Source organism: Homalodisca vitripennis, chromosome 2 (genome assembly GCF_021130785.1).
Source record: "Homalodisca vitripennis isolate AUS2020 chromosome 2, UT_GWSS_2.1, whole genome shotgun sequence".
In the NCBI taxonomy this organism is placed as follows: Eukaryota; Metazoa; Arthropoda; class Insecta; order Hemiptera; family Cicadellidae; genus Homalodisca; species Homalodisca vitripennis.
In genome coordinates, this window is record NC_060208.1 from 129,964,780 (window position 1) to 129,989,129 (window position 24,350).

The following is a 24,350-nucleotide window of genomic DNA, read 5'->3' on the forward strand; positions in this document are numbered from 1 at the left end:
GTCACACTTTTAACGAGAAGGGTTCTAAATAACGTCTGATAGGCTTAATAAATAGTGGGAGAGGGCCACGCCGCTAATCGCGCACAATCAGGCCCCATTCACTACAAATTACGCACGTTTGTCCGCTCGCGACCTCGCAGTCGCTCTGGTTGTAATCATACTCATTATATCACTCCGGGACTCCATTCAAGCGAGATTATTCTGTATTTAATTAATTTAATGAAGTCGCGTCGACGACGATCCCGTCCGCTGGGATAATCGTGGGCATTTCAATAAATTACATGACGTTAATGGCGGTTGTTTGGCTGATTTGTAGCTCGGTCTGATTGCTGTTTGTTGGTTTTGTGTATTGCTAGTTTCATACTTCTCACCTACAATCTTGAGGTCCTGTCGTAAATGCCTTGGTGGAAACTGATTGAATAACTAATATGTAAACACTACACGCCATGGGTTCAGTAGCACTGGATATTATGTTATTGTTATCTCTCGTGTCGAAGTTTACACAGTTTTTATTTTAAATGTAGAAATACATGACCCCAGATACATTTATTTTTAGAAAAATAAAAATATCTAAATATACATGTCCTTCATCTCAACCCAGTTTAAAAACCCTATTTTTTCTTCCCGCATTAAGTGTTTTGTATAATAATCAATAGTACTGCTTTACTTCCATTGATCATTTATTCGTTTATCAAGATACACAAATATAACAACAAACCAACGTCTACATTACATCAATAATTACGATGAAATAGTGATAAGCTCTTTGTTATTCTAATGGAATACATTTTGTAGTATCGAATTTTTATCTAGAAATATTGTTTGCTCTTAAAAAAAAAGGACTGTAGGAACAGTTTTGAATAAATGATCCAAGTAAGCAACAATAAAAGCCTAACGTGCATGACACAACAAATAAAATAAGGTGGCCATAGAGATCTGGGCAATCGGGAAAGTAGGCTTACTTCTATAATCCAATTTCTTTTTTATAAGCAATAATATTTTACTTTATTATACGATGCTCAGCTAAGACTTAACATGTGATATTTACACATATGTAATATCCTTGGTTATAGCATAAAACATGTTTTAAAGCAATAATTACGAATCGTAATTGAAAGATTAAAAAAGCGGTTTAGTAAGGATATCGTCCGAAATGTCTATCAATTGTATACAAATATGACAAGATTTTTTTTATTTAATGAAAGTGTTATAATATAATATAACATCTTACTCAAAGTAATTATAAAGTTATAATCAGTGTGTTCGATAATAGTGTTACTTACAATTGACCCCCTTCCTACGACACGATTTTGGAACAAAAATATGAATTAGTAATTGTCGTATTACAGCGCCTACAGAACATACTTCATCATATTAGACTCGAAATAATTAAAATCTTGTTTATTGTGTGTGAAACGAACAGAAGGGTGAGCCATGTGGCCTCACAACGCGCAGGATGCCATATCCTACCAGGAGACTCCCATACAATACGATGTATTTGAATATGTAGCGCGATCCTTGTCAGGTGGGTGCTCCTTATTTATGTGGTAGTATTGTTCGCAATAGAGCACGCCTCGTGTGGAATTAACGCCTACTGTTACGTTTCAAAGGACAGCCGCGAATTGAGATCAGAGTAGATTTATAGCCGTGTTGATGATCTCATTCCACGTGGGGGTGGCCGGGCGGTCCTTGGGCTACTTACCTTCCCCGTCGACAGGTGTCTCCCATTGCGTGATCGATTCCAGTCGTCGTGTAAAAGGAGAGAACAAATTGTTCGTCTAGAATTCCAGTGTCAAAGCGATTCTAGAAGTAAACAGTAAATTATCAAGCTGTAATGTATTTTCGCTCTTATAACTCCATAAGAGCACCAAATACTGCACTTTGCAAATTATGCCGTGTTTTTTAGTCTGATTCATAATACAATACGTGCACACTTACTATTCACTGGGGCTTTCTATACAAACTGGCAATACCGGTTGCCGATAACTCTCAAAGTGAGAACCATTCTTCAAATCTGGAATAAAATTGAACTATGCATATTATGAATGGCTTCTTATGATCATGAAAATAAATACGTTTTTAATCAGAAAACAATAATTAAAACTGTCAGATTTATATATGATCTACTTGTGAGACACCGATAAGCTCGGCGTTCTCCATGCGTTGCTGTATTGCCGATATTACTCAAATACAAGCACCAAGTATCCCAAGCATAACCATTCTTTTATTTTATTCGAAATATTATACTCTATTACTGAAATCTGTATGCTTAGCAAATTTCATGGCGTCAACTTTATTAATATAATAATGATTTTTAACGATTAAATAATGTTATTTCAGGTGAGGACGGTTCGACATCAATTGCGTTTCATATGTGCTATAAATATACACCAGTAACTTTTAAATGAATAACGTCTATGAGAATCGTCATTATTTCTTCAAACATTCAAGATGAATTAATTGAAAACAAAACGAATAAAGTCTAAATATTATTATCTCTATGTATAACATGATAAGGACTGGCCAACGTTATGCCATTATTCAACGCTATTAAAATAATGATAACATGTAGTTTTCCATTTCATCTACTGAAATATGTATGTTAATGGAATAACTCAGCCGTAAACTATTAAACTATTCCTTTGACGATTTTTATAGATTGTTGTGCGAAGAGAGTATCCAAACAGCATTTGCAAGAAATCCTCGACGTCCTTCGCACTGTGGAAAACTAGTTCTTTCATTACAAATGCTCAGTTGAGCAAGTCCGACATCGAAGGTGAAGTCATTGCTGTAAGCCAATACGAGAATTAATCTCATGGGAATATTTGAACAGGTGTATAATTACCCTGGGAATATTCAGAGGGTCGTGACCAGTTAGCCCGCTCTCCCGCAGAGCATGTCCTTCTTCTTCTCTCACTCCTTCGTTCATAATTTCGTAAGAGAAGAGTGATATACAAATGCGTGAATGGCATCCTGAGTCGTTCCGTTGAACATGTGGTTGAGGCTATCCAACGTTTAGGGCCTAGAGAGCTATATAGACATTCAAAATCGAATTTTGAATTAAGACGTGATATGAATAAGAATGTCTCCTTAGATAAGATGGCTATACTGTAAGTTTGGTTACCAACAAAATCAAAATATTTCAGTGATGACCAAGCAAGAAAGGCTCTGTCCAAAGATAAAATTGTCTAAGGGCTATAAAATCCTAACAAGTATTCGGAATAAATCTGATTTGGTTTTGTTGGATTTAGATGTTTGTGAGAAAATGTCAATTGGCAGGTAGAATATTGTCTTTACATTTATTGTGAGAGCTATACATTAACGAATAAGATAACTTCGTTTTGTAGTGAATTCAACTCTACATAGGTAGTATTATGATTATATGAAGTCTTAGCGCTGTCTTTGTGTAGTATAATAAGTAAGGATTGGTAAAGGTTACGATTAAGTTTTAAGATCTGCGTTTTCCTTTCAACCCTTTTCCAGTTCTACCACATGCAGGTAAATATTATTATTTAAATGTAAAATATTTGTCATAGTTCCTAAAATAAGAGTGTATTTTTATTTCCAATGTGTATGTGGCAATTCTTACTTTAAACCTAACTAAATGTTTGGTATAATCGTCAATAGATCTACTAAGTACCATAGAATTTACAACTGATTATATCAATAGGACCAAATAGTATACACACCAAGTATATACCCTTCAAGAAGAAACAAACAACACTACTTATGAATTCGTATATAAAAAACCTTGGTATATTTTAAAGATAACAACAAGAAAATATTTTACAATAACATACATAAAGAAAAAGGTATCACCAACAAGCTCAACAAATAAATAACAACAATAGTTTAATATAATAGCAGTAACACTAACAAAGAAATGACAGAACCTAACACATACGTAACAAACCCATCACTTGCCCATAAATGTATAATTAAAATAAACATATTCAACAAATAAATATAATATCAAAAGTATAACACTGTGCAACAGGTTAAAATTTATTATTAAAAACACCTTAGCCTTCAGTTTAAATTAAAACAAGAAGCAAAAATCTTGGGCTAACATGTATACTGTTTCTTAAATTTATATCTAGTAGTGTCAAATAAGTTGACATTAGACGATATTATGGCTGTTATGTTAATAAATATTAGAGATCGGTTCACGCACAGACAAATCTGTATAGAAAATAGTTTTACTTCTCTTATCATAAAATCCTTTACGACACTTTGCACACTGTTTGATAGTATCCTTAAAACCCATTTCATGTCCTGTTCGGTACCCTTGACAAGTACTACGACAACCTCAACGTTTCGATTAAAGGACTTGTCAACGACCTGCCAATTCCCATGCCTTATTACGCGCGAAAGTTGGCCACATCGGTAACGTACACAGTCCCACACAATTGTACCGGTACCAGTGCATGTCGAACTGCATGCATGTATCTCCTGATTGCCAATAAGTGTCTGCTGGGAATATTGCCATTGGCTGTGGCTGCCAATAACTCCAGCTGGGGACAATGTGGCGCAATTACACGACAATAACAACGCGTGAGAGTCCGGACAATGGGCCAACTGCTTACCTTCAATGTAAACCCATTAAGTGGCAAGTACTTGGGTACACACACAACCATGCACTTTTAAGGTAGAACACAGTCAATCGTGATAATCGCCTTTTATGTTGTTGTTACACTTCGTTAGAAGAATAGGGACACATCTTGCAGTAAAGTGGATGAGAGATATTTAAATCGTAAGTTTTAAAAAGGCCTTTAACAGCGAGTGGATAAGCCTAGACTGGTAAATCGTTTGATAGGTTGCATAAATCATGTTTAGTTCAAGCTTAATAGAATCTATTTTGATTAAAACAGAGATGGTGAAGCAGTATATGATGGTATATCTGTTGTCAATAGTTCACCCCAAACAAATTTGATCTAACATTTGGTTTGAGAATGGCTACTCATTACTTTCATTATTAGTAGAACCTAATCCAGACTCGGTTCCGATTGTAGTTTATGTTTCATGCCATTCTCATGTAGGTGAATTATACCGTAATCATCACACAATGAATTGTAGTCTAAATTTAAGGAGTAGTTAGCCTATGAAAGACGAATCTGAGTGTTATCATAAAAGTGTTAGCATTGACGAATTGCAAAAAAAAAAAAAAAAACACGCTTTTTAACGATTCCTATCCCGGGAAACACATGTAATGTATTATTGCTTTCATTTCCATCTTAACGATATCTTATAACTTTACACAATATGGTAGTCAAATACCAGCAAAGACGGTTAGACTGAGTTAAATAATTTTAACTACAAACTAGTTACCCGTGATTTCACACGCATTTCCTTATGAAAAGCATGGGCATCGTAGGCATATTCCTTTTAAAAAGCATTCTAAATGCTCATTAGTTAGGAGATAATCACTGAAAAATACTTAAATCTTTTGATCCATTTTATATTTAAGTTTAAAGAGCAGTGTTTTGGGGCCCTAAAGTGGGAGATTGAAACTGTTTTTATAAGGATCAAAAGTAGATCCAGCATAGTTAGAAAATAGCACGGGTTAAATGTGTACGAAAGGCGGTCTTACAAGACACAGCTTCCACAGAGCTTATGATTACGGTTCCTTCATCGATCAAAACCTGTCAGTCACCATCGGAACAATCGCTTCTTGTCCAATCAGGGTGGGGCGTGAGGTCGGAACAATGGCCGTGGAGGTGATCGATCGAGGCCTTAAGTAGCGTGTTGCTGGTGACAAATCGGCTGGGTAGGTAGCAATCAGCTGGGAGGCTACGGTGAGCTGTGCGAGCAGCGGGCGAGGGCGAGGCTATTGTTGACCCAGGATGGATGACTGGCCATCACCTGGTGGGCTAATGAGAGCAAGACGGTGTGGGTGTTTGTGATTGGACATTATTTGTACAGTGACACTCCGGTCGGCCGCGCCTTATTGGCTGGATCGCGAGAGATTTATTGGGCTATTTGTTACTGTGAAGTTTTGTCATCGTTGGCACGAATCGTCTCTTATAACCGATACGAGTGTTATCTGTACGAGCAAGAGCTGATAGTATCAGTCTAAACATCTGAAAAATGTACAAGTATTCGTATCGTGAGCTTTTTAAAAATCGTACTCGGACTTATTTTCTATAATGCATTTTCGAATAGTATTAAGTGGATTTGTAAGTTATACGATCAAGAATCGATTTCATTATTCATGTTTTACAAGTCAATATTTTAATGTTTAGCCTTGAGTCATTAATAGCTTTCCTTTGAAACTCAGTAGACAGGTAAAAATGACCTTTAAATAAGTCTTTGTACTGTCGTATATAGCTAATTAGGTTTTTTCAGATGGATGTTAGAACTCATCAGTCCATCCTTGTTCGTACTGGAATCACCATTGACCTTAGAGATCACATTAATCAATGTCATATTCGACAGTAATTTGAAACTGATGATATTAATTAATCAGTGAGACTATGACGGTGGTAATGTTCAAACAACGTATAAATGTCCCGCGTCATTCACGCTTGTCTCGATGGTCGTTAATCAGCCATCTAATTTGGAGTTTCCTATTTTGGATTCAGTTGACGGTACGGGTATCTACAGTAGTATCAGTTGGGGCGACCCGATGGTCCAGTTTAGGCTTGATTTAGAAAGTTTTGTCTTCCTAATCCCCGATCGGAATCCTCTAGATTGGCCTGGTCTTGATACCTTTTGATTAATCAAGGAAGGAAAATTTATGATCTAGAAACGTTTATCGACCGGAGAGCTTGTGAAACACCGCACCCGACAACCTCGCCGCCAGAGAGGGTCAGCCCGTGTGTGGAAATTCATGGAAATGTCGTGCACCGTGTATTCAAATTCGATGCGGACTCGCAATAAATCCAATTTTGAGCCGGATTCCGACACGATGTACCTCTACGTCGATCCGATCTGGAGTAGAACTGCGGAGATCATTACTGCTTGGCTCTGCCGCGGTATAAACGATTCCTCTTGCAAAATTGAAAACAGAAATGGCGGCGAAGATCATTTGAAATGCGATCAGCGCCGTGGGACGGCCACCTTGCGTAATTGGGAAGGTAATCGTCGCTTCGCTATCGGTCGATTCTCTAACTGATTTGGTGAGCGAGATACGGGCCATATTTTTACGTGAGCATAATTATTCATAACCACAGAACACGCGATCTCCGATTGGTAAAAAGCGATTATTAATGCACTTCCGTTGAACGTTCGGTGTAAATAGTTCTGTTGACTGTGTCAGCACGTGTACCTGTCTCACCCAACGTTCAAGTCTCCACTGCAGGAGCGGCTGGAACGGCACGGCACGGTGACGATATGAAGGCGGGCAAGGCGGTGCACTGGAGGCTAACTGCGTCCGCCCCGCCCCCAGTGAAAGTGAATGACAAATAAGGCAATCAGTAGTAATCAACCACCTAATAAGATCAACATGGCGACAGCCTGGACACTGATTAGGTTTCTGTAATTGAGGACTGGAGTTTTTTTAACGTACGTAAAATGTATAGCTTCAAAGTTAGATACTCAGCATATACCTTCATGACATATGTTCATCCATAAGAGTCTGTTAAATAAGTTTTTGTTGGTATTGATTATTTAGATTTACAGATAATAATTACATAGTTCATTATGTATTAAGACATTTCTGACACAAACCTGCCAACAGCTTAACTGTTCTTGATATTTTGAATACTTTTACTACTTTACTCCGTAATTCTATTGAGATAATGTGAAAACTGCACGGTTTTGTAAGACCTTATTATGATGGAAACACGTGGTTTAATTTCTCAAACGTTCAATTTATTTCTTTAAGTTATTTTTTAACACATTTTTTGAATGTAGAAATGTAGTAACTATATATGGAATATTGTGAATCGAAACTCTCAAAGCTTGAATCCTTACTGTCGTCAATTTTCAAAAAAAAAAAAAAAAAAAAAAAATATTTTGAATCGTATATATTATATATGAGGACTTTCATAATTATAAAGCCGATATTCGAAATTAGCTGACAATCTGGCTTCTCATGCATTTATATTTCGATTTCAGGGCCCCTGAAGACAACCCTGCCAACAATAGAGGGGATGACGGATGTTTACACACCATATTGTGACCACTGAGCCGTTTTTATCACTTAATCACCGTATGATAGTGTCTGCTGGGTCAGACATCCACCAGCACTTAACCCAGACCGCATGTCTTCTCACACCGACTTTAACAATAAATCCTGACAGGTCATTTCAGCAAAAATGACAAGACACCTGTCTCGTTCATCGTCCCGAGTTTCGATTATCTTGAGTTTCATCTCTTCCAGTTTCACGGTTTGGTAAACATTTTGGCTTAACGGCTTCTGAACATATGTTTTTGAAGGTTCTGCAGTATGTGACTGGAGGTTGATGATCGTTGGGCTATTATTGGAGAAGACGATAAGGAAAATCCTCAGCATAACAGAAAAACCAGAAGTTATATACAAAAGCATATTGCTTACTGTTTGTTTTTTGAGATTTCTAAAAGAAAATTAACATTATTTCAAGATCGTCGTAAATGTTTTGATTGATGCAATTTAATTACAAATTTAATGCTTTGAACAACTGCCAAAAGTCTTCAAACCACAGTGATTGGCCTACCTTGAGTGTAATAAATGCTGTATTTTTATACACCAATTGCCATCATTGTATTATTTTTAATACATAAAGAGGTGGTACACATTAACTTAAGGGGCTCTTGTGACATATTTTAAAGGAAACGTTATTAATAAAAATTTAACATATTGCACAGAAGTGACGGTTCCAGTAGGAAAGTTAAAGAATGGGTTGAACCCATTCTAAAAATTTTCAAAAAACACTTCTTAAATACAAAATAGACAAATTAGAACTTGTAACATGTGAAAGCAGAGGTGAAAAGTCCTTACAAAATTATAAGTAACCATAAGTGAGTTTAAAAAACTTTTAGCATTTTTAAATTTTTTGTGACTAAGAAGTTTTTATGAAATCCTCTAATTTAACGTTAAAAGTAAATTGCTTTACTACCGTTTGTATTTGGATGATATTCTTTTTTGTGTGTATAAAACGTTTATATTTTAACCAATTGAGTTTTGAAAATTATTGATATTTATTATAAAATTTTTATATAAATAACATTTCAACTGACATACATATACGTAACTGAAAAATATGTACTCTTAAATATGTTTTAATTTTACAAATCATATGTTTAAAATGAATATAAAGTAAAAATTGTTACAAATAAATTTTATTTTTATATATATTGTAACTAGTTACAGGTAAATTAACATAGAACGAGAACCACTTAATTTCTTTAAAATTTTAAGTGCATTCGATAGGGATTCCGGTCTTTGTTATCTTTGTTAGTTGAAAAAAAATTAGGCCATTGAAATCAAATTTTCAATACGATAAGTTCCATCCTTTCAAGACCTAGAGTAACTTGGATATGTAAACAAACGTTCATATTGCCAAAGAAGTTGGTTCACGTCAAAACTATTTGTTACAGTTAAATTCTGAGAGATATTCGTTAAAAAACAATACACTTGTTCTATATGCGAGCTAATGAAAGCGTTTGTACCTGTTCCGGGTAAAGCGACTTTGTAAGATAAATTACAGGCTGTTTGAATGGTGCATAAAGACAATGGTGCAGGCAGTCCAAGGCTGTGCCCGCGGTGATCTCGATATATAATTAAACACGGGATTTGAGCGAAGTGAACGAGCGACTCGCCTTGACCTGTTCCGCCTCGCGCTCCGTATACCCGAGTATAAATCAATATGTGTACAAACAAGTTGTCGATCTTAGGGCCGGCCTTTCGAGTGGTCGAGCGAACACGACGGTATTGAACCAGTCAAGGAGCACATTATTATCATTCCAAAGTAATCAAGCAAATCGATCTAATAGCTCAATCAAAAGTAATAATTCTAAGAAATGTTAATACGAACAAAGTAAAAATAATACTCTTGTTAAAAACATAATAATGTAGTATACGAGTACCAATTTTTTTAGTTTATTCAGAGGTAGTTATGACATTGTTAATACATATAAACCAATATCGCTCTTCATAATATTTATAGTATATTATTAATAGTTAAAAAAGTTATAATATTTTAATTAACCTCTATATATTTTTATCTATTCTGTTCTGAAGCAATGGCTACCAAAATGAGTAAAAATTCAAATGCAACTTGTACTTTTTCGTACAAGATATTTTGCGTGTTTATTTTATTTGGATCCAGTAATAGGTGGATTAATAAGTGCGTTTAGAGTCAGTAAATTCATTATCTAAACTTGTTTAAAGATTATGGTTTGGAAATTTCGAGATTATGTGGGAATAAAACGTCAAGAATTACGAAGCATTGACAAGAGTGTTTTCATTTAGTATAAATTGAATTTAGTCTACAAAAAGTGTACATTTTTATGTCATATTAGTTTATTAAACACTCTGTAGACTAGTGGTTTAGTCTGTTTTAATTCAAGTTAAATGTTTAATTGGGAACAATATTCGGCATAAATTTAGATAAATGTTTTTAAAATCTTATCTTTTTAATTAAATTTTTACCTAATAGCTATGTGAGGAAATACATTTAAAATACAAATTTATACTGTAGACGTAAATTCTACCTACAGAAATCCTATATTACATTAATATATATATATATATATTATATATATATATATATATATTATATATATATATGTATATATATATATATAATTTCAAGATATATATATATACCCTAATATATATATCTTGAAATTGTTCATTGGAAAAGTTTAAGTCCATATTATAGCCGAGAAATATCACGCAGTCCTGTACCCGGCGCGGCGTGGCGCGCGCAGCTGTTGGAAGTTGTGTTCTAGCTATTGGCACAACAAATTGGTACCACTGCGCTGGTTGCGTGCGTACTTGCACAGTGCGCCTGGACATTACTTAATCTCGGCTAATTAATTCCGACGATGCGCACATTAATACGTTTCTATCAAACAGTGCCACTCCGCTCTGAATGCTTGCACTCCGGGAATGCTCAGCACTGGAAGCCTTCCAAGAGATAACTCATCTATTTCTTGTGGCTACCGACTCACCTGCGGCCCACCAACACATCATTCACTTCAGTTCAAGTTTTACTTGCAGTCTGAAGGTAGACAGGATCTGACGGCTCTTTAATTATCTTGCAGCGTGTTTAGTTGCACAATATTTAATGCAGTAACACTATTATTTTTTACAAAATTCTTAACCTTATTTAAAAAAAGAATAATAGAGTTAAAAGTAAAATTATGACTATTTAATGTAAATTACAGTTTAATTTTTTTTTAATAAATCTTCAAACCTAAAAAATGAGACGTACTGGAAATTTGTCACAGATGTATTCGCTCGTAGATAACGTGAATAACGTACTGTCTAGTTCTATATTTTGATTATTAATTGTATACTATTATTAATTGTATACTATTATTAATACCTTGGTACAGATTAATTCAAATTAATTACATTCTGATAAAATCTCATAAATTAATAAGTCAAATGTCAACATTTGCATAAATATCCATGGTTCTTCAGAAATGACTACGGTCTTTGGGTTTAGTGATACGTCCATTAAATGTTGCAATAGCAAATACTTTGTACTTAAGATCGACTTAACCACACGGAATTCTTCATTCCACGACATTACGTTAGCTCATAACTCATCACTAGAAATATGTTTTACTCTTTTACTTTAGGGTTGCAATTTATTACCTACTACCAGACATTTACTGTTGGACTAGAGTTCCGAAGACGTGATAATCCTTAAACGATCATTACTTGTCTCAGAGACGCCTGGTGTGCCACTAAACAGGGCCTTATCTGTAATGTCCGTGTTATACATAACAAAATACATGCGGATCCTCAGGTAATGGTTAGTAGCTCATGTGTTTGTTTGCGAGTTCTCTCTGTTCATGTAAGCAATTCTGTGTTACGAGTAGAAATTTAAGTTTCTACATGATTAAATCGAAGCGTAATTGTGACCCGATACTAAAAAGCTCAACACAACAAAACTTACCAGATCTGTTGAATGAGAAGGAAATTAGTACGAGCGTAAAACCTAGATTTGGTCACGTGACCTGATTTGGCACAGTTGCGTTTGATACAGAGGCATGTAGTCAATTAAACAAGTAATTCTGTTATACAGTACCCTCTAGTATCGGTCGGAATCCGATCTCGGCCCCGATCTCGTTGTAGATTACCGCAGGCACACCCCTATGTGATGCAAGCCAAGAAGAATGTCCTGGAACATGCAAAGGTGGTGTTGGAGCAGTCGGAGCCGGTCGATGGAATCCCAGATGCCCAGGAGGATAAGGGCTGCCTCCAGCAATAAGACTCCATCCAATTACGCGAGGCCGTCCAATCAGCATGTTCCCAATAAACAACTAGTTCACCACTTGCATTATTTTACTGTTCGTAATATTCCTAGAAGAGTCAGAGTGGTCGTAACTGCGGCTGCGTTGGCGATGTTGCAATTAGCCTACATTACGGTAAGTTGGGCCACACACGCGAGGCTCGTTACTCCGGATGTCCACATCGTCCACGGGGTCCTTAGGAACCTATGGGAAGTTCACAAACATGTTCCGGAGTTACCTGATACAAACCAGAATATTTATAAATATTAGTAGTTTGTCTGATTTTCAAGACAGTGTTTACAAGCGTAGGTCCAAAATCTTTGATAAATCTGACCCGAACCTGAAAAGATCAGTCAGATTGTCTATACTGGATATTGAGGGAGTGGAACTTAGGCAGTTTATAATTTTACATATCATCGGTCACGTTACTTTCACGGTAAAAAACTGAAGAATGACTGATTTTAGTACATAATCGAGCTTAGCTTATAGTTGCATCTGCTAATGTGTATAATGTCGTGTGCTAAGTGCATTTTACATCATATGTCTAAGCAACAAAGTTTTTTTAGAATGAGATACATTTTTGAGTCGTTTACCATCGGTTTATAGATATTTTTGTTTTTGTGGTGGGTTTAAGGTGAAATTACACTGCAATATATGTTTGTTATTATATATGTAATAATATTGTATTATGAAATAAGGATACAAATAATTCGTATTTATATCAATTAGGTATAGTGGCCAATAAAAAAATATGCTATATTAAATATATTGCTTAACTCCCTTTGAATAATTAATAATAAACAAGCCTTAGTGATAAAGATAGATGAAATAACGGTTTAGCTATCTATGCGCATATAGTACAATGTGCTTTCCTAAGAAACAACTTCCAGAAAGTGTGTTCAGAGACCTGTTGCAACACTATAATGAAATATAGTTTCCAAAGTGTATAAACTCGTATATAGTCTGACTCCGCACACCCACATGTAGCGGAGGCAGAGGCTATAGAGACCTGTACGGACAGATTGTCGATTTATAAGGTCAATTCACCTTCAAAGTGGCGGATCGAGGAACAGGCCGCGCCGCCGCCGCCGCCGCCAAGCCTGAAGCGGAACGGTGCACCGATTTTATGGGCCGATATCGGCCGGCGACTGGCCGTGGCCGCTAGATGGTATCGGCACACCGGCTCCGCCGGTCGCTGCACCACACCGGGCCCTATTGTGGTGGACCGAGGATTGGAAAGGCTGTCCGACAATTACAAGTTTTTGTCGAGGAAACCAGTCATTACGCCGAATAAAGAACCAGTATTGGCGGTGTTGGTTTTTTAGTATTGTATGGGCGGTCGATCAGCCATGGGCCGGAGACCTGTTTACTTGCGGTAACTGTCCGAATTTAATGCGACATTCTGTGTGTCATTCAACCACTTTACGGCCGACCAGCACTGGGCGGAGGGCGCCGCTCGCCGGGCCTACCACCGCCGTAGCGCCAACCCCGACTACATACGTTTGTCGCTACACCTAATCTGTGAATAACTTGCGCATTAAATTACGACATGTATCACATGTATCAATAATTAAACTAAAATTCCAGATATTTAATGAAGAAGTATTTTACACATTAAAACAGGTTTAATTAACTTGGATTGCAAACATCGTTATATATTAAACTTGACGTTTTATTTCTAGCAAGTCGATACTAACAATACGAATCTTAAATGTATGAGAACGCGTTAGGTATGTAACGTGCGTTTGATAGGTCGCCTATAAACATACGTTCATTGTGTTACAAATTACATACATCGAAAGTTAACAGGCAAACTAAAGGCCAAAATAATTAGATATTGTAATGTTTTTTTATTTTTGGACCTAAGCTGATTGTAAAAATAAAATTCAAATGGATTTATTCATGCGGGCATTACGCTATATAGCATAGCTCTTGTAAGACATAATGCCGTTATTTTTTCATTACTTTACCTCCAGTTAACTAACAATATGATATATAACAATAAACTTTATAAACATTTAAAGATGTAAATAACGTCTAACAAGTCCACGTAACATTGGAGTCCACTATCAGCACAAAGCAAGAGGGGTTCAACTGAATATTAGTGTTTTATAGGTCATTGTATTTAGTTGCTACTGAGTTTTTAGTTTAAAAACAAAATAAATTAAAACTGTATACGACATCTCATGTTAATTGTTTTAAATAAAAAAGAGAGCACAAAACTAATGAATGTACGACAGTAAAACCTAGATATTTGGTCTAGCTATAAATCACGTTGTTTGTTAAAATATAAGTTACAATGCACAATTTTTAAAATTGCATAAACACTGTTAAAAAAATTACTGTAATACCAGAATTATTAACTAAATTACTTAAAGTAAATTTGTATTGATTATTATTAGCTTATTGATTCTATAAGCTTTTCTTTGAAATTTATAATAGTTTTTGAAGATAGAAATGTATAAAACCTATATCTAATTACAGTGCTATAGCCTTTCAACCCATAAGTACATTTGGCCATTGCAGGTTTTGGCGGCCGTGGGATTGGCTGTTGTGGGACGCCGTGTAATTGGCACATTAATCGAATTGTGCCGTAAAGCCCCCACGTGGTCATTACCGCCGACATTAGAATGGCTCAATTTAGGCCAATTAGGCTGTTATATTTTTGAGTTGACAACATTTACGTCCAAAGTACATAACAGTGATTTGGTGCCTCTGTGAGTTCGTTTGGTACGCTTGGACCCGCCGTAAAATTATTTGTTGGCTTCAGATGGATTTCTACCGAGAAATCTTGATAAAGTGGTCAGGAAAAAGAATTTCGTGGTTTTTGACAATGAAATGTATTGAGTTCATTAAATACTTTTCACAATACGAGGTTTAAATTAAAAAGATAAGAAATATAGTATTAAATATACAGAAATTGAATGGATTTTATTGTTAGCGTACTACTTTGCCGTTCTGAAGATTACTTACTGCTTTAGTCCTGCATAAAATTTAATTGTCTATGTTATGAAAGTGAATATTACATACAGAGAGTAGTTTTTTAAACACAGCAACTTGATATTGTTGAACTGTCATTTTAGGAAACTTCAAATCGGATTGAAATTTAATCGGATAATCTGGTAACTTACTAATAAATATGGTTGGATTTACTGATAAATTTTGAAATTTCGTGAAAATTATTTTTTAAACTGGATCTATTTTATATCCTATACCGTGTCCGGTGTGCCTACCTGTACCACTTCCTATTTAATATATGAATCACTGACGTAGAATATATTAATTACATTAACGTATTATTTGCTGAAGAGCCGCAACTCTTCAAATATCTTTGTAAACAAGACTCCACCTTTCTGTAGGATAATTTGACACTGATTGTGTTAATGATTTCGTATTTTAAACAGGCACAAATAAATGCTTTTTAATATTCTACCACTATAATTCAAGTCCTTGACCAATTGATCCAAAACACACTGCTCACATATTGAAATCAAGTTCCTAAATTTACCTTTCCTTTATCTTGGATTTAACTTAAGACGTTTAACTTGACTTTATCTTAAGTTAAGTTATGATTTGTCATTTCATAACCATGATTTTGAGACGGTAAAAAATGTTCTCTAAACTATATTCTTTAAGATTATTGTACTACACCCTGGTGTGATCTTCTCCAATATTGTAGTATCGTCTGATCAGTCGTCTTTACTAGGCATCGTTAATATAGGATTTTAACATAGTACAATGGAGTTTATACAAGCCTCTAAGAACAGCACTAGGCTCCCATTATCACAGAGTACGTGTTGTTTATGACACCATCACTTTCATAGATCTGCCTCCTTTGGAGTCAAGACGGTACTTGTTGAACATTGTCACCTGACTGGTCTTCGCAGACCTAATACTAATCATCACTTTCAGGATTCCAGCTTAAACAAGATCTGAAATGTTATTGTCTAGCTCGTCCATGTCAATGTCTTAATCTGAAAAGGCGTCGTAGCGAGTATAACAGGATTCAGCAACACAAAAAGATTGTCTGGGCATTTTTACTTCTTCCAATCCAACATCTCGTACTTCAAGAATGTGCTCCTGCGCCTGCTTGATTTATTAGTGTATTTATGTAACAAGAAATGACATATAAATATGTATGCACCAATAATAACTCAATCGTTTCAAACAAACACGCGTTAACTAGATACTAATGTCAAGTTGTTGATGACAACTTCGTACTTCTGTTGGTACACAGCGAGGCGTTTTTTTATAATTATATAATATTATTTGCCAGTTATGAAGTATTATTTATTGTCTCCTTTTCAATGTTTAAGGTTATTTTTAGTATATAATATTTTAAAATTTTAGATTTGATCTAAATCAAAGAAACTTATATATATATATATATATATATATATATATATATATATATATATATAAAACTATAAACATTGAATCACAAAAAGTACTTGCTCCGCCGGGACAAATAACTTTTGTAATGGCAAAGGACTGTCCCAAGTGTGGTAATACTTAAATGTTTTTAGAATTGGACCAATGTACGATCAAGAAATCTATTTGGAGGTTTTACCTAAAAATTTGTGGAAAAGTCAGATAAAGTAAAGTGCACAGATTGGATTTTTAAATTATTAAAACTTACCTCACAAAATGCTAGTACACTGTACTTTTCGTGCTAGACTTTTGGATTCTATTGGAGGCGTCCTGGATAAACACGCGTCCTGAACGTACGGGACAGGATTGAGTGTGGAGATGTTTCACATCACTAGTACTTACCACAGAGTTACTGTGAGAAGTTTCCATGTATTTTGGTTATAGCTACTATTTTCATTTTAAGTTAATGATGTTATTGTAATTTACTTAGGTAAGTTAGGTTTCTTTATCATTGTAGTCACTTCAGTTTTACAACTTGCTGTTCAATTTGTGATACTTATATTTATTTCATGGTAATACTTGAATGGTAAAAGTTAATTTATACTGCTGTGATAAAAGGATTATTAAATTAATTCAAAGTGCAATATACTTAGAACATTAGGGTTAGGATATAATTAACATTTTTAAGGTTTCTGTAATATTTATGTCCAAAACGAAAGAAAATGGCAAGTGCGTAAATAAATATGTATCCCACTAGAGTTAAAGCACTATAATGAAGACATTCCTTTATAAAACATCCGGTCATTAGAAACACTTAGAGCTCGTCTTCTCCTATCAGTTGACGAGTGTGTTCCGGCCGGTGTTACAAGTCTCTGGTATCGCAACACCGACAGGAACAGTGATATGGGGCACGATAAGGTACAGACTAGGTCGTTGGTCGGTGGGCGCAGAGGCTATTTGTGATAAGCGCATAAGACGATAGGCAGATAGGCATGAAGGCGGGCCAACACTTATCGTTAAGTAACAGAGTCGTAACTAGTATTGGGAATGTCGTGAGTTTAGGAGGGGGGGGGGGGTAGAACGTCTAGAAGGAAAGAGTTCAGTTTAGTAAAGTTGGATCTCGAATCTGTAACTGACCGGGGACCAGCCAATACCTAGTCACGCCCCTGAACATTAAAATAAAGGATTTATAGAGCTCACCTCCGATTGGCTGTCACCTATAAATCTTATAGCCACACGGTTACGGATTGTGACCGATGTGAAACAGTATGATCCACTTAGTGCTATCTGCACCATTCCGTCTTTATGACTTACATTCGAAAGGTTAAGTTGGCCTGCATATAAAAAGACAATTTTCGTCCGTTTCAAAATAGATTTGAACCACTTAGGCCATTTGTAGGGCTACGTTTCGTCACAAGAGGAAATACTTAAAAATAACGAGGTATAGCATTGATATCAAGAAATCAACAGTAAACTTATTTGCTTTTTCATTTAAATAACCTGCCTGGAAACATTGGTAGCGGCGTATAAGCGATCGCCTCCTCTCTCTTGCGAATGTTGTTTTTGTTTACGGTTTTAGTTTAAATAACATAAAATGTAGTATTCATTTTAAATGAAATCAGCAGAATGGGGTCAAATTTTCAACTCTACATAAAAATATATTTGATTTAATCTATATTAATATTTTTAAGACAGCTTTTAGATATTTTTGTTTTAAAGAAGAACAAGGTTTTCGTAAAAATATATTTAGATTTTAGCTTCATAGAAAGAGTAAAACGGTATTAAACTCGTACTTTTGCAAAACTTTTTCGGTGTAAGAATTCATATATTTTTCAAAGTTTTAATCACCAGATTTTGAAATTTAAATATTAATTTTACCGTGTCAGCTTTTTAAGATATGACATAATAAAAAAAACAACATTAAAATTTAGTTTCTATTCAACGTCATATTTCATTATTGCTCTTGTATGTGGAATCTGCTTGTTCTGATTGTGCTGCAGGATAATTTTAAATGTCTGTCAGTATTGGTAAATTTAACGCATAATTTGTAACAAGGTCACACTCTTAAATTGAAAAATTTGGATTTTTTAATTTATTAGATTTCAATAAGAGAAACAATAAAGAACTGAGACGTCGTAAGTGATGTGAAAAGTGCATATTTGCATATTATGATGTAAACTATGGAATGTGCAAACAATATTTGATGTCTGTGTGTTCAGGGACGAGAAGCAGATAGACCTGGCAGAGCAGCTCGAAAGTGTGGCCTATGTGTTGTGTGGCGAGGAGCACATCTCTCTGGACAAGTTCTGTCAGATTTTCCAGGCCAAGGGGGTGAGTAGAAACAAACTGAGTCGTTATTAATTTTAAGTGCCGGTGACCGCGAGTTTAAAGCTTATTTTAAGCTACAGTTAAGTAAATCGTAGTTTTAAATTCCGTCTCCAACCGACACACTTGTGAACGGCAGCAATAAGTCATCGCAAAGGCCTGAGGTCTCTGAATAATCAAACCGTAATAATCAGTTAATTAGTCTGCTATATTTACTAAATTGTACTTCTTTAAAATTAAAATTGTATTTCTTGGATATATGTATATTATAAACTTGTTTATTAGTTTTCATTTTATTGCAGTTTCCTAAGTATGATCAAACCAATTTGTCAAATTTAAAAGCCGAACTGATGAAAGCGTGTGTGAGATGCTCATCCGCATAGCTTTTAAAGCACGCAGAGACTATTTCCTCTTATGGTTACCATACAATCATTCTAACATGCTTACAATTGTGCTTATGAAACCTCTAAACGTACTGATCTACTCTCAAGTTGATCATAATACAGTTATAGTCATAGTATTATAAACAAGGTATACAATTATTTACGTTGTTTTTTAAACTAGCTTGTTTGGAGTGAGAAAGCACAGGCACTCTATAAACTAGCTAGCACTACTGGTTAACAGTAACTATGTTACTTACCATGTATACATTTAGGTACATAATTCTGACAGTGTCAATTATCAGCAATACCCTGCCCAAAAAAGAATTAAAACTGAAATAAGTTCCACTGATACAAGACGTTAACATTGTATTGAAACTGAAATCATTGAACGTATTTCAATTAACAAGGGACCAATCCCAAAGTCACTCAATTATGTGGAGAAGGAGAGGATGGAACGTATAATGACGTTTTATTTCTTGTGTGGCATTAAAAATATTATTCCTCAATATTGATCGGTCAATACCTTAATAAACAACTCTGATGTAAAAAGTTTCCTTAATGACAAGATATTTGATCCAGAAGTCTTCCCAATGCCATTACTAAAAGGGGCTAGCCCATCAAGGCTCACGCGGAGTGTAATGATGCATTTCACACCTGGGGAATGTGCTCTGGTTGGGCCGTGACTCGAGTTGCCCAACAACCAACAGGGATCACGAATGATCTACTTGTAAGAGCCCAGCCGAATGAGAAGGGCAGGGACTTTTGAAATTCGTGTTGCAAGATGTTGCAGTCCATGATGAATTATGTAATCTAAGGTAATAACCCTTAGCTTTGGCGCAAATCTAAACAATGTATCTAATAATATGGAATCTGGTTGCAATTTTAGGTGACGGTTCTTCTCTTTAAAGTTAACAAGACACAATCATTATTAAACTTCTAGTATCATTCATAATAGGAGTATCAAATAAATAAAATATTACTAAACAGACATATTATTACAATTATACATAAAAATGAAATACCCATTGATGAAATTTGAAATATAAATGTTCATTATGGGGAGTTTTCTTTTCTAACTTATAGGTTCGTAGAATTATAATCTAACTACAGTGTCTTGTACTTTTACAAACAAATAATATTATTTGTATCATCGTGATTATGATTATATTTTATAAGAATATATTGAACCGTATTTCCGTCATTTAGATGGTTTGGAGTTTCTGTGATGCTTGATAGCTTGGAGAAGATAAAGACTTTGGTTTTTTTTTCTTGAAGGGAAAGTTGCTTGCTTCGACTCATCATGACCCGTAGGATAATTATCAGGACAGGAAGTATTGAGTGGGGTCAAACAGTATTACAACTGTTACATGTGGTAACCGGCGAGTTTAATAGTACCGTCGGTATAACGAGTACCAGCATCATTCCAGAATTTACATTCCTATTAAAATCCTTTTACTGTAATGTTTCGATTTGTGTTTTGTACAAAAATGTGGAATGTAAAGTGATCAGGTGCGACCACTATACTGGTTATATCTAATGGTATATTATCGGTTGAAAAATAGCTCTTGGCAGGGGTGCTTAAACGATTGATTTATCGTCCATTAGTTCCGTGCGTAAGTGAAGAACCGTCGCCTCGGGTTCCGACACTTTACTGCCGACAACTTGCGATACTCGGAATAAACAGCTCTGTAGCGTGAAAGGATGTAAATTACTTCAGAGTAAGATGCCACTCTTGAACCTCCCCCATGCACAGTTACTGGTATAATATTGATATCTTTCCGCTAAATGAAATGCTCTCCGAACCACTTTGTTATAGCGTATCATGCCCTCATTGTCCCCATACTGTATCTTGGCAGCATAGCTGCATCTAATCGTTCAACTAATTAAATCACTGCTTGAAATAAAGAAGTCAGGTCTTTTACACCAGTTTTATATTTTAGAAGTCAATTTATCAAAATGTTACTAACATTTTTGAGACCGTAAAAGTCTCTCTTGTAGACCCTGTTTTTAGAGCAGATCTTCCGTTCAGCCTACAAATAAAGCATTGAACCAATTTATTTTATCAGATCATCTGATGACATTCTCATCGATAAAATTGAGATTGTTCCAGATTTTGACTCCTAAGTTATTGGGTACTTTTTTTTATTCTTAGTAACTTTTATATTTTTAACTATAAGTTTATAAACTACTTAATGAAAATAAAATTTGTTGTGGTGACTTGCGCTTCATAATCCATTCCAAAAAAGACGTATCTTACGGTTTTGAACTTTTGCCTGCATAGTGGGGCTCATAGTCTCTTGTAGTAGTTTTGTTTATATTAGGGGAAGTGTGTGGTCGTCATGAACGTGTCCTTGACGTCATCCTCACCGAATGAGAAAACTCCCATTGAAGGATATACATAGTAATCGAGATCATCTACGTAGAAATACAGAAATATCTCCTGCAAAATTTCAAGTTATAGTTCAACTACTTGTTTGGACTTTCGGCTGAGAGAATGACGATTATGGCGAAATTATGTTTGCAAAACTTAATAAGAAGCTACACTAACACTCAGCTAAATATAAAAACTTCAGAATTATACCAAACCATTAAAATAAAATTCCGATCTTTTTCCGGATGAAATCCATTGTAGGAAACCTGGCAAAAACCAAAACCACTTAAGGTATCATAGTCAAAAATGCATTTTAAACATGCTGTTAAGATCTGTAAACACCCAAACACAATTTATTCGTTAATCGTTAGCGAAGGCTGGACAAATCTCATTTCTGTCTATCTGTTCGCATGTTATCTCAAAAATTAACTGACCTATAGACCTTTGACTGAAATTTAATTTATGTATAAGCAATTCTGTGTTAGATGATGTTGCATGCCAATCTAAAGGGTTTAGCTAGGCGTTGGTGAATATTTTTACACTACTCTTATGGTGAACCAAGATGGTGACGATAGAATAGCAAAATAAGTAACAGTATGATTACATTCATATGAGATTTTAACATGTGAAATTATTATTCATAGAGTAAAAATAAAATGTTTAAATATAAATTTTAAAAGTTAAGGCAAGATTTGACTTCAGCGCACGCTTGCTTTGTAGCACCCTCGCTAGCTCACATGAACATTTATTATTTGACCATTGCGTTTAATTTTCACTGAGAAAGATTTCAACTGTAGACTTTTAAATGAACAAGAATGAGTTCTACATACACAAGAATGAGTTATATTATGATACATGTCCAATCATGGTTCGCTGAACCATTGAGATGCATTGAGTCTTCACAGTAGTCTGACACAAATTTCTAATGTCTGCTGGGAGGATATGAAAATGCCTTAATGATTATCTGTCTGTCTCGCCTTAGGATATTAAATTTCGAGAATGAAACAAACTATAGATTTGGGAGTTAGCATTAAACTTCGCCGAAGGGCGTTTTCGACACTTAGTGTGGCGTATTCCTATCGTATATTATTAATAGTTTGTAATAATCACGAACCAGATCACTATAATAATATAAATGGCCGACAAGCCTTATAGATATGATCGTTTCAGATAGATTACTATAAAAAATAATTATTTTCTTGCGCCAGTAGCTGTGGTATACTCGTGCTCGTTCACTTTGCTCAATTGGCTTTCACTGCCCCGAGATAAATATGATATAATCTGGATTGATTCATTTCTAACTACAATCTTCTACAGCATAGTAAGAGAGCCTTCCATTACTATTCTGTATTACAGTCCACCTACTCCCACATAATGTTGTAACATAAAGCTTAAACCCGATCACACACATTACCGCTTATCACAATTGAATCACATAATTCGCAAAGATAATGGATTCGGTCCCGGCAATTTCACATACATTGCAAATAATTGGGCGCAGTAAATCAGCAATATCGGCAATATCGCTACGTCGCATCTGTCTTTGATAAGATTCCGTGGACAAATTACGAGGTCGGCCGCCGCGCCGTTACCTTATCTGATAAGGACTGGTAAGTGTTGATCAGGACTAATGCCAGCCACCGGGCCTGAGAGGGTTATTAGCTTATCGGCAGTATCGATGGCAGACCAAGGGTCAATTGAGGGTTTTTTACTCGATACGATCTCCGGGGCGTATTCAACTCAGCCTAATAAATCCGATGCAAAATACAACAGCAGCTAAGTGTCTTATTATACAGTTTTATAGGTCCGTGAGGTCACGGTAAAGAGTCTTAAACATGTAATAAACGTCAGTAAATCATATTTTGTATTGTCTGGATGCATACTTTTAAAAATAATAAGTCAATTTATATTATTGTTAGTTTTAATTACTTTGCGCTCCACTCATTACATACGTACTTATAAAATCATATAGGGTGCAATGTAGTCATTCTTCTCGTTAAGTGTAATTAAATAATAGGAAAAGCATTTGGTTTGTACAGTTAGAACAAGAAAATGAGAAAACCCATCATTGCACTTAGTCTTAAAACACCTAAGGGTTATTCCCTCGTGGATATCCAAGATAGTAAGCTTGGGGGTAGTAGCAGTATTCCCTCAAGATACCAAGAATAAGGATATTGGGAATTATCTCAGTCACGTCACCTTGGAAAATCGAGGTTACCTTGTTCCAGCCTCTTATAGTCTCATAAACCTGTAACATTAAGGGAGCCGCACCCACTTCAACAGTCATTTCGTGCAGTAAACTAGGCCCAGTGACATCCGTTTTTACCGCAATATCTCTACATGTGCAGCTCCTAGATATCCATCGGTTTTCTCAGATTTAAGTGACTCATCGGTTTTTGTTCTACCCAGTATAGAATCTATTTGCAGGTATAAATCAACCAGAAGAGAACCCTCCTGGTTACCCGGGTCTCGGGTTTCCGGTAAAGAATGTTTGAAGCTTAGAATCATGT

At 35.4% G+C, this 24,350-nt stretch overlaps 1 protein-coding gene across 3 annotated transcripts in view; it reads left to right on the top strand.

Moving 5' to 3' along the window:
* Window positions 1-24,350, top strand: part of LOC124354743 (NADPH oxidase 5) — a 244,257-nt gene that overhangs the window by 163,767 nt on the left and 56,140 nt on the right. For all 3 annotated transcript variants that reach the window (XM_046805414.1, XM_046805410.1, XM_046805411.1), the window contains one exon: window positions 18,981-19,092. In XM_046805414.1, coding sequence (XP_046661370.1) covers window positions 18,981-19,092 — 112 coding nt within the window. The remainder of the gene's footprint in view (window positions 1-18,980; window positions 19,093-24,350) is intronic.